The 17298-nt window shown below is 42.7% G+C and overlaps 3 protein-coding genes across 4 annotated transcripts in view; 1 reads left to right on the forward strand and 2 right to left on the reverse strand.

The window, feature by feature from the left end:
* The window catches only part of LOC306925931 (ras-GEF domain-containing family member 1C-like), a 53395-nt gene extending 45794 nt beyond the window's left edge, over window positions 1-7601 (forward strand). Inside the window, exons 7-14 of one of the 2 annotated variants that reach the window (XM_079505080.1) lie at window positions 948-1049; window positions 2806-2908; window positions 3258-3337; window positions 3451-3546; window positions 3899-3994; window positions 4456-4579; window positions 4939-5011; window positions 5119-7601. In XM_079505080.1, coding sequence (XP_079361206.1) covers window positions 948-1049; window positions 2806-2908; window positions 3258-3337; window positions 3451-3546; window positions 3899-3994; window positions 4456-4579; window positions 4939-5011; window positions 5119-5143 — 699 coding nt within the window. In that variant the 3' untranslated portion in view covers window positions 5144-7601. The remainder of the gene's footprint in view (window positions 1-947; window positions 1050-2805; window positions 2909-3257; window positions 3338-3450; window positions 3547-3898; window positions 3995-4455; window positions 4580-4938; window positions 5012-5118) is intronic. The other variant, XM_079505081.1, reaches the window with a different exon arrangement.
* A 2282-nt stretch (window positions 7602-9883) lies between these two features.
* On the reverse strand, window positions 9884-11270 carry LOC306926080 (transmembrane protein 126A-like). Its single transcript, XM_079505336.1, has one exon. The coding sequence runs from the start codon at window positions 11037-11039 to the stop codon at window positions 10431-10433; it is 609 nt and encodes a 202-aa protein (XP_079361462.1). The 5' UTR covers window positions 11040-11270; the 3' UTR covers window positions 9884-10430.
* Window positions 11271-14736: 3466 nt separating this feature from the next.
* On the reverse strand, window positions 14737-15624 carry tmem126a (transmembrane protein 126A). The gene is made up of 2 exons (XM_079505324.1): window positions 15565-15624; window positions 14737-15437 (listed from the first exon to the last, which is right to left on the reverse strand). Exon 2 carries the CDS (start codon window positions 15379-15381, stop codon window positions 14773-14775), a length of 609 nt encoding a protein of 202 aa, XP_079361450.1. The 5' UTR covers window positions 15382-15437; window positions 15565-15624; the 3' UTR covers window positions 14737-14772.
* Window positions 15625-17298: the final 1674 nt, after the last annotated feature.

The raw sequence follows: 17298 nt of genomic DNA on the forward strand, positions 1-17298 counted from the left end.
ATGCTCTCACCGGGTTGGCAGAGGGAGTGTAGAGCCCAGGATTACATTAGATTATTGACACTGGGTGAAAAAAGGGGTTATAAAAAGGGGATAAAAATGTAAAGATAAAGAAACGAGGGGAGTGACATACAGCATAGCGGTAGTTGCATCGGGACGCGTCAGGCTGCATTAGGAGCCTGTAGACTAGAGTGTGTAATGATGAGATACAAGGTGTCTGCCCGACAGCAAAGATAATAATTATGTTGTACAATGTAATTAGACGACCCCATTGAATGGCAAATGTAGGGAAAATAAAAGGAGAGTGAAGCATTGAAAGGAGCCATAGGATACCTATAGTGTAATGCTTGAATGGGGGATGGGATGGGTGGGACGGGCTAAGGGCAGCAGGTCTCCCCAAGGTCACACACTGTGCCTGCAGCACTGTCTCTGTTTCTGCTGCTTTCTGCTCGCCGCCGTCTCGTCTGTGTCTCACTGCTTTGCTCTCTCTCTCTCTCCCTCATTCATTATCTGTTGCTTTCTTCTTGCCGTAAGTAACCCTAAAGCTGCTAATTGCCATCTCTCGCTCTCTCTCTCTCATCCATCTAGTCCTTCTGTTTTTTTCTTCTACTTCAGTTTTTCTCTCCATCAGTTTTTCTCTCCTTCTTCTCTGTTCACTGTATTGTAGATAGGAAGCTAATTAAGATCACAAGTATCCCCTGCAGTAGCACTTCCATTGATACTCACTCATAGTGTACTTAACGCGCATGTGTGTGTGTGTGTGTGCGTGCGTGCGTGCGTGCATGCGTACGTGCGTGCGTGCGTGCATGCGTACGTGCGTGCGTGCGTGCGTGCGTGCGTGCGTGCGTGCGTGCGTGCGTGCGTGCGTGCGTGCGTGCGTGCGTGTGCGTGTGTGCGTGCGTGCGTGTGTGTGTGTGTGTGTGTGTGCGTGTGCGTGTGTCCGTCCTCAGCAGCCATGTTTCAGTGACCAGAAGAAGAAGACCACTAACCTGGAAGCGTATGTCCGCTGGTTCAACAGGCTGTGTTACCTGGTGGCCACAGAGATCTGCATGGTGAGAATTACGCTGTTACTTACGGCGGCATTCAAGATACACAAATGTTGGGCGCCCGCTGGCCTAGTGGTCCAGGCGCATGCCACATATACAGTTGGAGGCCATCGATATTGTCCTTTTCTCTTTGCTGAGGTTTGCGTGATCTGCGCAAAAGGACAGTTAACCCATTTTGGGCGGGAACCCCTTTTGGTGTTTTAAACATTGTTATAATTTAGCTATTGGAAAATAGCAGATCTACAAGCTCATAGCGCGCCACCGAGTGGCGCGCTACGAGCTTGTAGGTCTGCTATTTTTTTTAAATCGTGAAAATATTTATTTCAGAAAACTGGAGGATTTAGAAGGATTTTTTTTAAATTTTGAGGTCAGGCCTAAATGGGTCAAATGATAAGGGACAATATCGGTGGCACCCAACTGTATGCTGCGTGTCTCTCCCCTTAATTCTCTCTCTCCCTCTTTCCTGTCCATCTTCACTTGATACTAACTAATACTTGGCAGAAAAGCCAAAAACAGGCCTGGGCCATGGCTCAGTGGTCCAGGCACCTTGGCTGGTAATCCAGTCTGGCAGTGTGCCGCGATCCCGACGGCCTTTACTGCATGTCTTCCCCCCCATCTCTCTCCCCATTTCCTGTCAGCCTACTGTCTGTCCCTAAAATAAAGGCGAAAGCCACAAAAAAAACATTAAAAAAAAGAAAAGAAAGAAAAGCCAAAAACAAAACAAAAACACACACGTTTAGTGCAGTGAATGTGTCAGACGTTGCAACAACACTGGCCTTTTTCCATGGAATCCATGTGAAGTCTGTTGGGTACCTCGCTGATTTCACTGAATACACTTCAATCATTAACATTTGGATCGAGTAAACAAGAACTAACCGGAAGTGAAAGGTCCACCTGGCTGTCGTCCGCCTCCGGCAGAACAGATTTTTCTTAAATGCATTTTTCTTGGATTCTTTTCACAGATTGCTATTTTTCCCCCTCCAAAACAATCTTTATTTACAGCCCATAACTAAAGCGTTGATGTATGTTTCGGGTGAATTAAAATAAGATCGTAAGACTGTGGCGGAATAATGAATTGATTAATATCTGGCACTCACAGAGTTAATGGCACACATCGAACAGAGAAGAGGTGTTAAGGGTTTTTTGTCTTTAAGGAGGATTTTGAAAATGTCATGGATTCTGTAAAATGAAAAGACTGACAGCAATGATGAAGGCAATTAATCACTTAATCCTGACTTATACTTCATATATTCATGTGGTTGTGGCCAAAATAGGGATGCTGTGTTGAAAAAATAATGGTTAAATTACAATATTGATGTCATTGTAGTACCCTTGCTGAAATTGTGCAGTATTACTCACGGTGTGTCAGCTCCCCCTACTGAAGGTTATCTGCTACTGCGCTCTCTGGCACAGAGGTAGAGGAATGATGGGAGTGTACTGCTGCATTCAGACTGAACAAGCCCGTTGATTTTATGCAGACCTCGGCCAAGACTTGCCAGGGTGGTAACTAGCCACAATTTGCCATTGACAGCCCATACATCCAAACAGAAAAGTCCTATCCGATTGTAGTAAACAACGCCAAACTCACCAACATTGGAAGAGTTTGGAAGTGCTCGTTGGATATCACTCAGCGGCCCTCAATTGTGATGAACCCGTACAGCAGATCACCATGATCAAAACAGGCTAAATGTATCCGACAAGATAACTTGATTGTTCCAATTACACTTCCATGTAATGTCCTCTCCATGTCCCGTCTGTCCAGCCAGCAAAGAAGAAGCAGAGAGCCCAGGTGATTGAATTTTTCATTGACGTAGCGAGGGAATGTTTCAACATTGGAAACTTCAACTCCCTCATGGCCATCATCTGTAAGTCTTCTATTTCAACACAGTAATCTTACAACCACTACGTCAGACAATTTACAATTTAAGCATTTAGCAGACTCTCTTAATCCAGAGCGACTTACATTAAGCAAGAACAAAAGCATGGCAATACATCACATACATAAAAAGTAGTTATCATGAAACATGCATAAGCTAAGAACATAACAGTGGAATATCTATAATGAAACTACTGTATACATATAAACTATATATATACTCTACTATACTATACATATACAGTATACTATAAAGTGCTGACTACATAAAAGTCAGTGCTTCCAAACTGCAGGATCTTGTATTGACAAGACATGGAATACTTTTTTTCCTTCTGAAGCTGGGATGAACATGAGCCCTGTCTCGCGGCTGAAGAAGACTTGGAGCAAAGCCAAGACTGCCAAGTTCTTCATCCTGGAGGTGCAGTAGATATAAATATAATATCACCGTGCCAGAGACGAGAGACATGTCGGGTCAGAACAGAACATCAAGCTAACGTCATATCATCGTGTGTTTCGGTTTTGCTCCGACAGCACCAGATGGATCCCACTGGAAACTTCTACAACTACAGAACTGCCCTGAGGGGCGCTGCCCATCGCTCTCAGACCGCCAACAGCAACAGGGAGCGGGTAAAGACGCACACTGCATCGCCATCGTAGGGCATTAAGCAACTTTACTAGTTTACTAGTCGACTAGTAAATCCACTAGTCGACCTTGTTGGTACTAGTTAACTAGTTGATAAGAAGAAAAAATACAGTTATTTTTTATTTTATTTTTTTTTTCCCAATATTTTTTTTTACATAATAGGTGGTTAAACAACTAGTCGACTAGTAAACTAGGCAACTAGTCAACTAGTAAAAATGACTTGAAGTGAATGCCCCATCGTTCATCTCCAATCACAGTGATGGACCATTTACTTACGTTCTCTCTTATCATCATCTTCCATATCTCTGTCTTGTCTGGTCTCCTCCTCCTCCTCAGATTGTGATTCCCTTCTTCAGCCTGCTGATCAAAGACATTTACTTCCTGAACGAGGGATGTGCCAATCGTCTGCCTAATGGTCATGTCAACTTTGAGGTGAAAAGTTTAACTTTTTTTCTTGTTTTCGTCTTCATGCTTGTTATTTCCTCTTATGTTGTATATTTCAGGAAATTAAAACAACTTAAAAAACAAAAGAAATCAGGAAAGGAAGTCAGAAAACCTTGTATTTTTTTTTACTGCCTTATCAAAGTTGGTATTGTGACTTTATATATTGTCGATTACTTGCATAAGAGGGGGTGGAGTTAGCTGCATTAGCAGACAGTTTGAGGGTCCAATGTTAGCTGGTTTTGTCAGAAGCACTTTTTAATACCTTTCATTGGTTCATTTTTTTTAACCAACACACAGACGTAAAGACTATTCAATAGCATTGATTTATGAAAAATAAATCAAAAACCTCAAAAATGGAGTTTGCTAGTTTCTGCCAGAGAGCGACAACATATTATATGTTGTATATTTTAAGCACTGACTGACTTTTCTTTCCTTTTCGTTCTTCCCAGAAATTTGTGGAGTTGGCGCGGCAGGTTGGGGAGTTTATGACGTGGAAACAGGTGGAGTGCCCATTCGAGCAGGACAGAACTATCCTACACTACCTCCACACTGCCCCTATCTTTAGCGAGGATGGTGAGAATATCTCCTTCCATTAAAACCGGGAAAGCATCTGTGCCATTTAAGATTTTAGCTCTATATATATATATTGCAACATAAGCCTTTCATTTAACTCACAGGATTTAGAACAGTGGTTCTCAAAAGTAGCAGATCTACAAGCTCACATTGTGCCACTTTGTGCCCTGCTGCGAGCTTGTACATCTGCTATTTTTGCTATGTTATCTGCTTGTGGGGGTCCCTGGCACAACATATTTTCAGATGGGAGTCCGTGGCCAAATACATATCATTGATTTAGAAGACATTTTAGTCTTAATGGGTTAATGTCTGTCTTAATCCATCATATGAAGACGTCTTCTCCAATCTTCTCTTCTCAGGATTGTATCTTGCTTCCTATGAGAGCGAGAGTCCGGAAAACCAGGTAGAGAAGGACAGGTGGAAAGCACTTAGGTGAGACAGGATCACCTTTTAAGTTTTAACCGGAGAAACGGCTGTCATTGTTCATCTGTTTCAACCTGACGTTTCTCTTTCTTTTGTCTCTTCTCCCCCGCCGCCAGGTCGAATGTTCTGGGGAAGACATGAAGCCCTTGATGGCAGCTAGCTAGCCCTCACAGCAGGGGGGGAGGGAACACGCGTGTGTGTGTGTGGACGCATTGCACTATAATGAACTGTGAAGGAACCAAGCTGGTACTTAGGTGTTTCTCTATGAAGTTGAGACAAAACAGAAAAGAAAAGAAGGAGGGGGGGAAAAAAGAATGATGAACAGGATTCATCAAAACAACAAACTGTGGGGTGAGCGATCAAAAAAGTAGTGTTTTTTTAATCTATAAGCTATGGACAGAGGAGTGAAATGCCTCTGTAATGTTTTAATTGGATACAGTTATGGAGGGGGATACATACATCTGTGTTTACTCTGTGGGGATATGTTTACTATGATGGAACATACAGTTACAGGGGAAGATTCCTCCCGGACGGTACTATTGTTGTTTTTCTATTTCTCTCCTTTCCAAAGCCTTGTGTGTGTGTGTGTGTGTGTGTGTGCTTTTGTTCTGAATAGTACTGTAAATAAGACTTAAAAATGATGTGAAGTGACCAACCAAGCTCTTATTTATCTTACTTTATCTACCTTTTAAACCATTTCCCTGTGTGCGCGCGTGCGTGCGTGTGTGTGTGTGTGTGCGCATATGTGTGTGTGCGTGTGTGCTGTCTGTACACAGTAAAATCCTAAGTGTTAATTTATGTCTGAGAGTCTGAGAACTGCAACCAAGTGGACTTATTTGGTTACATTTTGTATACTCTCATCACTCCCACACTTACTGAGGAGTTTTACTGTGTATCAACGGTTGTGTAATTAATTACTCTCGCATAGTTTCTATTTTATTTGCTTTCTTGTGTAATTTTTAGAGAGTGTGAGATGCAGTGTTTACTCTTCTCTATACAGCAGTGGTTTTCAACCAGTGGTCTGGGGACCACCACCAGTGGTCCGGGGACCACCACCAGTGGTCCGGGGACCACCACCGGTGGTCCGGGGACCACCACCGGTGGTCCGGGGACCACCACCTGTGGTCCGGGGACCACCACCGGTGGTCCGGGGACCACCACCCGTGGTCCGGGGACCACCACCCGTGGTCCGGGGACCACCACCCGTGGTCCGGGGACCACCACCCGTGGTCCGGGGACCACCACCCGTGGTCCGGGGACCACCACCAGTGGTCCGGGGACCACCACCTGTGGTCCGGGGACCACCACCGGTGGTCCGGGGACCACCACCGGTGGTCCGGGGACCACCACCGGTGGTCCTTGAGGGCGTTCCCGGTGGTCCCCAGCTCAGTGATGGAGAGTTGACAAAGACAATGGACCCTTATAGATATTTAACTCTTGAGAGCGTGAAATTAAATCGGTCCATTTGGTTTCATTTTACACTCCCAAGAGTTAAATTATTGTTAAACATCTGCATTACTTAATTTACAAGACGTCTACACTATTAGAGAATGTAGAAGAACTGTTATTTGGATCAATTTTGTTTGCCTGTTGTCTCTCCTAGTGGAACCAACATCAATACAGCATGGAATTGTGGACAAAATCTTATCCAATGATCAGACAATATTCTTTAGTTTTGGGTCGGCGAGGCTAAATCTCATCAAATGGTGGTCCGTGGCTCAGATGCCGAATAAATAATGGACCTTGAAAAGGGATGAAAACCACTGCTATACAGTATGTGTAAATGAACCGTGCCATTAGAACAATATACAGTAAAACAATCATGTTGGGAACAAGGCCAGTCGTACTGTACATAGACATTTGACCCCATGTACTGTCTCTCCTACAGCTTTCTGCTCTTCAGGAAGCTTCCTCCGACTGATGTTCAGTTGTCCGATATATTTATGGAGATTTCTGTGCCGACAGATGTATAGTTTTTACTCTTAACTTTCTTTTTATTGAATATGAAGTTGAATGGTGTCATGTTATGGGGTTAGGGGCCCTATTGTCGTTACTGCCTTACCCGGGTTACCCTTTATCCCTAAACTTCTTTTCCTTTATTTATTTATTTTAACTATTTTGGAAAACATTTTTGAATAGTTCAAACAGCCGATCTACAAGCTCACACCGTGTTGAGGTAAATCGGCTAGTTGAAAAATGTAAAATGTTTTTCAAAATATAGGCAGTGACGAAAATAGAGCAGTAAATCAGGTGTTTTAAACGGTGGTGGAAAAGGTATTCCGAGCCCGAGGTAAAGGTAGCAATACCACCATGTAGGTGTGCTTTACAAGTAAAAGCCCTGCATTCATTAAAATAAATAAATAAAAACACTTCGATAACATTTTAAAATACTCGATATGCAGAATGGCCCGTCTCCCAATCATATTATTGGATTGTAAATTAGTAATGAATTAATGTGTTCAACACTTTAATGTTGCAGCTGTTAAAGGTGGTGCTGATTTTATGTGCTGTTACTACATCATACAATTACATGATCATTTATCAGTTAATGACGTTGTTGTATTAATACAATAAATCAGCAAAGTAACTGGTAATTAAATCTGTCAAATAATTGTAGTTGAGTAAAAACTACAATATTTGGCTCTAAGATAATGATGATTAGACCTATTTGATCCCACAGGGGAAATTCAGTTTTCAGCTTCACCCAGCTGGTTGCTGCACAAGTGATGAGGGTTTGTCTTGCTCAGGGTCCAGAGTAGCCCCTTTCAGGACCCTTGGTTACCTTTTCTGTATTTGGGACGTATTTGGGTCCCGAAAGGGGCTATAGGTCCAGGGACACCTTGACACATTGTCCGGGCAAAAGTTAAAGCAAAGTTACTATATTTACCCAGGGTATCTGGGCTAAGCTCAAGAACTTGTTTCCAGCCAGGCCCTGCTCATAGAACATTTCATGGTAGTGGTTCAATGCCTTGCTCAAGGGCACTTCAGCGGTGGTAATTTTAACGTGTCGGACCGCTGATTCGAACTGGCGACCTTCCGGTATCAAGACCGCTCCGCAATCCGTTAGGCCAAGAATCGAAGCTGGGAACTTCTGTTTCCCAGGTGGCCTCTCTGCCCATTCAGCTATATAGTGTAAAGTACCTATTTTTCAAAGTTATTTTACTTACAGTAAAGTGTAGCCTACTACAACACCATTTCCCAAACAGTGGGTCGGTCGAGACCCAATTGTGGGTCGCGTACTGATTTTTGTGGGTCGCATGCATGTAAATATATCCTTTTTTTCCCTACTAGTTGGGTCACAGGGAGACATCAAATTTCTCTTTTGGGCCTCGGGCTAAAAGGTTTGGGAACCACTGGCCTACTGTATTTGAGTAAATGTACTTTTCCACCACTGGTTTTAAAGGGGCATTATGGGAAGGGAAAGACTGGAAGTGTTAGTCTACTGTTAAACAATCTTTTCAGTGAAAGTTATGAACCTCTGGACCAATATCATATGAAAGACTGTATTAGGCATTATATGTTATTCAACGGACAAGCCAAACAGAGGTATTTACTTAGAGTATATTTATACTCTAAGGGTATTTATGGAAACCTTTATTTTTCCTTGTACTGGTGGAGAGAGAGAAGTGAGTTGTGCCATAATATGATGATTAACTGGTTGTGATTACAATTCCTCTGACTTGAAATGTGTCATTTTTGTGGGTCATTAGTTTTTTTGGCCAGTTTTGTTGTGGTTCTTCTGGAACTCGAAGGGGGGTTTGGGGGATAAGGAACTGGGAGTTTTGTAATTATAAGCTTATTTTTTTCCTTTAAAGAACTAAAAAATAAGAAAAAAGTCAGCTGGTTTAATTTGCAAGGATTGTTTGATGTCAGTGTTTCCTCTCAAGAAGCACATGAATTTCCCTATTGACAAAATGGTTTTGTTAGTCCTTCCTCTGATCTTTACTGATAGACTTGCTTTCTCTGTAACACATTCCCCAGGTAAGTTTAGGTTCTAGAGATGTCAAACTGCAACTCAAGGTGACAAAGATGTTTTAATAAAACATTGCCCATGTTCAACAAGTGTTATAAGTGTCTATATGATTCTGATGGTTTCAAAAGTACCTCTAGCTCTTCATAACTACATATAAACCTACCTTTAACACATTAGGCATAAACTATAATGTTGTAGAATATTATATTCCAATATGGGAGAGTGCAATGTACATCTCCTGAAAAATATAATCTGAGATCATGGGAATACTTTAATCAGTTGTCAATCATAAATGTTTGTTATAATTTTTTCCGATCCAATACCGATATGGCAGCCTGTGTAGTCTCGGTCGATACAGCGCATATTGTTTCTGTTTCTTTGCCGACTGATATCAGACAAGACATTTTATCTTGATTTATTTAAATCCTTCCTTCGTAGTCTGGAATGTTACAAATGTTAATTTCTACCCCAGTATAATAGTTCTGGATAAAAATACATATTGGAAGGCCCTGTTCATCTTTAACACTTCTGCAGTGATCAACAATAACCTGAATAAACATAATCTAATCTAAATATTTAAATTTACTTAAAACAAAGTTGAGCGATCTCAAGAGAGAAATCTTCATATCAAGTTATTCAACAAACTGCTTTTTAGTGACATATTGTGAGCTTAAAAAATGGTTATAATTGGTTATGATTTGATTGATGTATTTTATTGATGAATTTTATTAACAGATTGGAGAATTACAGTACATTTCAAGCACAACTCAAAACAAAACTGTTAACTGTGGACGACACTATAAAGCATTACACTTGTGTGACTTGTTTACAAATGGGCCCACCATGTTCAATTCATCATAACAATTAGAGACATACAAATATAATCTATATAGCAAAAAAAAAACAGGAAATCATAGAGGTAAAAAAGGAAAGAAACAAACATGAGGGGGAAAAGGGGTGGGTGGGGGATTCAGGTTTACGGGGGGCAGTTTCGATTTGCGGCCGTCCGTAGGTGCCCTTTGAGAGCGGTTTGGCGACTGTGGCTCAAGAGGTAGAGCAGGTCGTCCAATGATCCATGGGTCGGCGGTTCGAATCCCGGCTCCTCCTGGCTACATGTCGAAGTGTCCTTGGGCAAGACACTGAACCCCAAATTGCTCCCGATGTGCTGGCTGGTACCTTGCATGGCTTCCGCCGCAATCGGTGTATGAATGTGTGTGTGAATGGGTGAATGTAATGCACAATCTATGTAAAGCGCCTTGGATAAAGGCGCTATATAAATGCACCATTTACTTTTTTTTTGGAGGAGTCAAGGGATTCGCATGTCTTTATGACTGTTGGTAGGGCGTTACACATTTAATTGATAAAGAGTCAATCCTCCGGCTTGGCAGGCACTATCCATTCAAATAAATAAAACATGAACACATTGTTGCAGATGGTTTATTTAAACACACGTTTTTAATCCCCGAGGTCTTCATTTAGGCCAAATGTCATTTTATTCAACTTCATATAGGACTCAAAGTGTCTGTTGCCCAGGAAGGCACCGAACAGCGCCTGGATCAGAAACACCGGGCCCATCTTCCTCAGGATGGGCCTGGACACCTCCGCCCAGAACCGGAGCATGTTGCCCTTCTCCGGCAGCGGCGCCGTCTCGTACCGGGCCGCCAGGCCCGCGTTCACCGGTAGGGCCAGCAGGACCGGGTAGACCCCGCCGCCGACCAGGCCGACCAGCGCGCCCCGGAGCCAGGCGTACGTCGGACAGTTGAGGTCTCCGGACAGCAGCGGCTTGGTCACGGCCACGTTGTACAGAGCCATCGTAGTCAGGAAGGGGATGACGGCCATGGGCAGGCTGGAGGAGAGGTGGCCCTGCGTGACATTCAGAACCCTGCGGTACAAACTGTTGGCTATCAGTCCCGCGAAGCTGCTGTTTACCGATATGCACTGGGGTCCGTAGTAGAACAGTTTCTGCTCCAAGTCTGGCAGCCGTTCGAAGTTTTGCGCCAGCAGTTCAATGACATCCCGTCTGGTCAGTGTCTGTCCAGTGCTCTCTTGTTGTTGTTCCGACATCTTTGTTGTTTGGCACGTACTACAATATCAGTGCAAATTATGCTCCTATGTGTTCCCTTTGAAGACAAGACAGACGACGCTTTAAATGTATGTAAATAAACATTACCACGATTGGATAACCATATTATTATCTGACAGCCGCACTGTTGAAGGGCGCAGCCATTTTTTTTAAATTACCCACAATTCCACGCTGCTCAGCTCAACAAGATTGGGCGGCTCCCCCTATGGGCGGCTCTCTCTGGAGCCTAGGCGGGGTACGTTTTTTTGCCATGAATATTTCAACATTTATTGGCATGAGAAAACATACGTTTAAATTGCCAAAGCAAGTGTCAAAATATAATAAAACAGTTGAAAATGGGGAAAGTATGTACAGTTAGAGTTGGTACAGCATTGACTACCGGTATGTCACATTGCATCGTTATATGCTGCTACAACTATGAAATCATGCATTTCGTCAGTAGTTTGCACATGGTTGGTTGGTTGGTCACCGGGGTGACCATATATGGTCATGCCTTGTGACATCATCACGTGATGTCATCAATATTAAGCCCATATATGGAGATCCCTGATGTCATCAATATTGGCCAGAAACTCTACATCTCACCCAGGCTACATGATCTCACCTCAAACCTCAAACCCTTAAATCTCCATATATGGAGCTGACCTGCTACTAAGGTCCTCCTTGCAATGGAGCTGACATTCCATTATGTTGATCCTTCCCCATCCATCCTTCCTCTTCGATGTCTCCCTTTTGACTGATACCTCTCCAAATGTGTCCATTTAAACTCTAGACGGCCGGCCTGCCCCAAAGTTATTAGTGCAGCCACGCCTGGCAGCTGGCGAACACTAGAGTTCTCAATAGGCCCGAAAATGAAAGGACCACTTCACCACTTTTCAACCCATCTTCATATAATAGGTCCTCACTAATAATCATATAAAATACCACCATTCTTTTCTACTCAGTCTGTGGGCAGTTCGGAAACCCGTCCACAGTGACATCATAATTTTTGTTTTTACAAAAATGTTTAGATTTGTATTATCGTGAGAACGATGGCTTCCTTTTTCGCATTGTAACTTTTCAGGACTAGAAAGCCTGCAGTTTCTATTAGCTTGGATTCCCCATTGATGATGTCACTGGTGGATGGGTTTGTAAACTGCCCACAGCTCTCCTATGAGACACAGACTGAGTAGAAATAAATTGTGCCATTTTATCATGATTATTAGTGAGGACCTAATAATTATATGAAGATAGGTTGAAAAGTGGTGAAGTGGTCCTTTAAGGTCCGGCCCTACACTGCCCACACTGCCACCCTTAGGTCTCCATATATGGAGCTGACCTGTTCTGACATTCTATATAGGTATTGATCTGACCTCATCAAACCCTGTACACTCAAGACACGCTCCATATATGGCCAGTACAGAATTAATTCCATATGTTGATCTGACCCCCCATACCAATGTGCCAGTGCTCGCCCAGCAGTCTGCTGTCACCCACGTGAATGTATTTTTACTTACAGTAAAGTGTAGCCTACTACAACACCATTTCCCAAACAGTGGGTCGGTCGAGACCCAATTGTGGGTCGCGTACTGATTTTTGTGGGTCGCATGCATGTAAATATATCCTTTTTTTCCCTACTAGTTGGGTCACAGGGAGACATCAAATTTCTCTTTTGGGCCTCGGGCTAAAAGGTTTGGGAACCACTGGCCTACTGTATTTGAGTAAATGTACTTTTCCACCACTGGTTTTAAAGGGGCATTATGGGAAGGGAAAGACTGGAAGTGTTAGTCTACTGTTAAACAATCTTTTCAGTGAAAGTTATGAACCTCTGGACCAATATCATAATGAAAGACTGTATTAGGCATTATATGTTATTCAACGGACAAGCCAAACAGAGGTATTTACTTAGAGTATATTTATACTCTAAGGGTATTTATGGAAACCTTTATTTTTCCTTGTACTGGTGGAGAGAGAGAAGTGAGTTGTTCCATAATATGATGATTAACTGGTTGTGATTACAATTCCTCTGACTTGAAATGTGTCATTTTTGTGGGTCATTCGTTTTTTTGGCCAGTTTTGTTGTGGTTCTTCTGGGACTCGAAGGGGGGTTTGGGGGATAAGGAACTGGGAGTTTTGTAATTATAAGCTTCTTTTTTTCCTTTAAAGAACTAAAAAATAAGAAAAAAGTCAGCTGGTTTAATTTGCAAGGATTGTTTGATGTCAGTGTTTCCTCTCAAGAAGCACATGAATTTCCCTATTGACAAAATGGTTTTGTTAGTCCTTCCTCTGATCTTTACTGATAGACTTGCTTTCTCTGTAACACATTCCCCAGGTAAGTTTAGGTTCTAGAGATGTCAAACTGCAACTCAAGGTGACAAAGATGTTTTAATAAAACATTGCCCATGTTCAACAAGTGTTATAAGTGTCTATATGATTCTGATGGTTTCAAAAGTACCTCTAGCTCTTCATAACTACATATAAACCTACCTTTAACACATTAGGCATAAACTATAATGTTGTAGAATATTATATTCCAATATGGGAGAGTGCAATGTACATCTCCTGAAAAATATAATCTGAGATCATGGGAATACTTTAATCAGTTGTCAATCATAAATGTTTTTTCGATCCAATACCGATATGGCAGCCTGTGTAGTCTCGGTCGATACAGCGCATATTGTTTCTGTTTCTTTGCCGACTGATATCAGGCAAGACATTTTATCTTGACTTATTTAAATCCTTCCTTCGTAGTCTGGAATGTTACAAATGTTAATTTCTACCCCAGTATAATAGTTCTGGATAAAAATACATATTGGAAGGCCCTGTTCATCTTTAACACTTCTGCAGTGATCAACAATAACCTGAATAAACATAATCTAATCTAAATATTTAAATTTACTTAAAACAAAGTTGAGCGATCTCAAGAGAGAAGTCTTCATATCAAGTTATTCAACAAACTGCTTTTTAGTGACATATTGTGAGCTTAAAAAATGGTTATAATTGGTTATGATTTGATTGATGTATTTTATTGATGAATTTTATTAACAGATTGGAGAATTACAGTACATTTCAAGCACAACTCAAAACAAAACTGTTAACTGTGGACGACACTATAAAGCATTACACTTGTTTACAAATGGGCCCACCATGTTCAATTCATCATAACAATTAGAGACATACAAATATAATCTATATAAAAAAACAGGAAATCATAGAGGTAAAAAAGGAAAGAAACAAACATGAGGGGGAAAAGGGGTGGGTGGGGGATTCAGGTTTACGGGGGGCAGTTTCGATTTGCGGCCGTCCGTAGGTGCCCTTTGAGAGCGGTTTGGCGACTGTGGCTCAAGAGGTAGAGCAGGTCGTCCAATGATCCATGGGTCGGCGGTTCGAATCCCGGCTCCTCCTGGCTACATGTCGAAGTGTCCTTGGGCAAGACACTGAACCCCAAATTGCTCCCGATGTGCTGGCTGGTACCTTGCATGGCTTCCGCCGCAATCGGTGTATGAATGTGTGTGAATGGGTGAATGTAATGCACAATCTATGTAAAGCGCCTTGGATAAAGGCGCTATATAAATGCACCATTTACTTTTTTTTTGGAGGAGTCGTTATGACTGTTGGTAGGGCGTTACACATTTAATTGATAAAGAGTCAATCCTCCGGCTTGGCAGGCACTATCCATTCAAATAAATAAAACATGAACACATTGTTGCAGATGGTTTATTTAAACACACGTTTTTAATCTCCTAGGTCTTCATTTAGGCCAAATGTCATTTTATTCAACTTCATATAGGACTCAAAGTGTCTGTTGCCCAGGAAGGCACCGAACAGCGCCTGGATCAGAAACACCGGGCCCATCTTCCTCAGGATGGGCCTGGACACCTCCGCCCAGAACCGGAGCATGTTGCCCTTCTCCGGCAGCGGCGCCGTCTCGTAGCGGGCCGCCAGGCCCGCGTTCACCGGCAGGGCCAGCAGGACCGGGTATACCCCGCCGCCGACCAGGCCGACCAGCGCACCCCGGAGCCAGGCGCACGTCGGACAGTTGAGGTCTCCGGACAGCAGCGGCTTGGTCACGGCCACGTTGTACAGAGCCATCGTAGTCAGGAAGGGGATGACGGCCATGGGCAGGCTGGAGGAGAGGTGGCCCTGCGTGACATTCAGAACCCTGCGGTACAAACTGTTGGCTATCAGTCCCGCGAAGCTGCTGTTCCCCGACATGTACAGGGGTCCGTAGTAGAACAGTTTCTGGTCCAAGTCTGGCAGCCGTTCGAAGTTTTGCGCCAGCAGTTCAATGACATCCCGTCTGGTCAGTGTCTGTCCAGTGCTCTCTTGTTGTTGTTCCGACATCTTTGTTGTTTGGCACGTACTACAATATCAGTGCAAATTATGCTCCTATGTGTTCCCTTTGAAGACAAGACAGACGACGCTTTAAATGTATGTAAATAAACATTACCACGATTGGATAAGAACCATATTATTATCTGACAGCCGCACTGTTGAAGGGCGCAGCCATTTTTTTTAATTACCCACAATTCCACGCTGCTCAGCTCAACAAGATTGGGCGGCTCCCCCTATGGGCGGCTCTCTCTGGAGCCTAGTCGGGGTACGTTTTTTTGCCATGCATATTTCAACATTTATTGGCATGAGAAAACATACGTTTAAATTGCCAAAGCAAGTGTCAAAATATAATAAAACAGTTGAAAATGGGGAAAGTATGTACAGTTAGAGTTGGTACAGCATTAACTAAACAATTAAACAATTTGAACATGGTGGACCCTGTTGTAAACAAGTGTAATGCTTAATTGGGTCGTCCACTCACAGTTAACAGCCTTTGTATTGAGTTTGTGCTTGAAATGTACTGTAATTCTGCAAACTGTTAATAAAATTTTCAATCAATCAAAAAAAGCTACCGGTATGTCACATTGCATCGTTATATGCTATTGCGACTGCAGGTCGCAGTTAACTATGAAATCATGCATTTCCCGTCAGTAGTTTGCACATGGTTGGTTGGTTGGTCACCCCAGGCATGACCATGGGGTGACCATATATGGTCATGCCTTGTGACATCATCACGTGATGTCATCAATATTAAGCCCATATATGGAGATCCCTGATGTCATCAATATTGGCCATAAACTCTACATCTCACCCAGGCTACATCTCACCTCAAACCTCAAACCATTAAATCTCCATATATGGAGCTGACCTGTTCTGACATTCCATTATGTTGATCCTTCCCCATCCATCCTTCCTCTTCGATGTCTCCCTTTTGACTGATACCTCTCCAAATGTGTCCATTTAAACTCTAGACGGCCGGCCTGCCCCAAAGTTATTAGTGCAGCCACGCCTGGCAGCTGGCGAACACTAGAGTTCTCAATAGGCCCGAAAATTAAAGGACCACTTCACCACTTTTCAACCCATCTTCATATAATAGGTCCTCACTAATAATCATATAAAATACCACCATTCTTTTCTACTCAGTCTGTGGGCAGTTCGGAAACCCGTCCACAGTGACATCATCATTTTTTTTTTTACAAAAATGTTTAGATTTGTATTATCGTGAGAACGATGGCTTCCTTTTTCACATTGTAACTTTTCAGGACTAGAAAGCCTGCAGTATCTATTAGCTTGGATTCTCCATTGATGATGTCACTGGTGGATGGGTTTGTAAACTGCCCACAGCCCTCCTATGAGACACAGACTGAGTAGAAATAAATTGTGCCATTTTATCATGATTATTAGTGAGGACCTAATAATTATATGAAGATAGGTTGAAAAGTGGTGAAGTGGTCCTTTAAGGTCCGGCCCTACACTGCCCACACTGCCACCCTTAGGTCTCCATATATGGAGCTGACCTGTTCTGACATTCTATATAGGTATTGATCTGACCTCATCAAACCCTGTACACTCAAGACACGCTCCATGTATGGCCAGTACAGAATTCATTCCATATGTTGATCTGACCCCCCATACCAATGCGCCAGTGCTCGCCCAGCAGTCTGCTGTCACCCACGTGAATGCGTGCACACGACCTCGAGGTCACTTCTCGCCCTCAAGCGTCTTACTGGTTATAGTACTGCATAAGTGATTGATTGAATACTTTATTAACAGTTTGGCCAAATAAAGAGAGAGAAAAAACCCACAGAGAGGAGCAGTGTCAAATACAATGCTCAAAGGATTGAACCCAAGATAGGACTATGGCTTGTTTCTGTATTTTTTGAAGAATTGAGTAATTGAAGTTGAACTGTAATTGAAGTTGAACTA

Source organism: Electrona antarctica (assembly GCF_951216825.1).
Source record: "Electrona antarctica genome assembly, chromosome: 1".
Taxonomy (NCBI): Eukaryota; Metazoa; Chordata; class Actinopteri; order Myctophiformes; family Myctophidae; genus Electrona; species Electrona antarctica.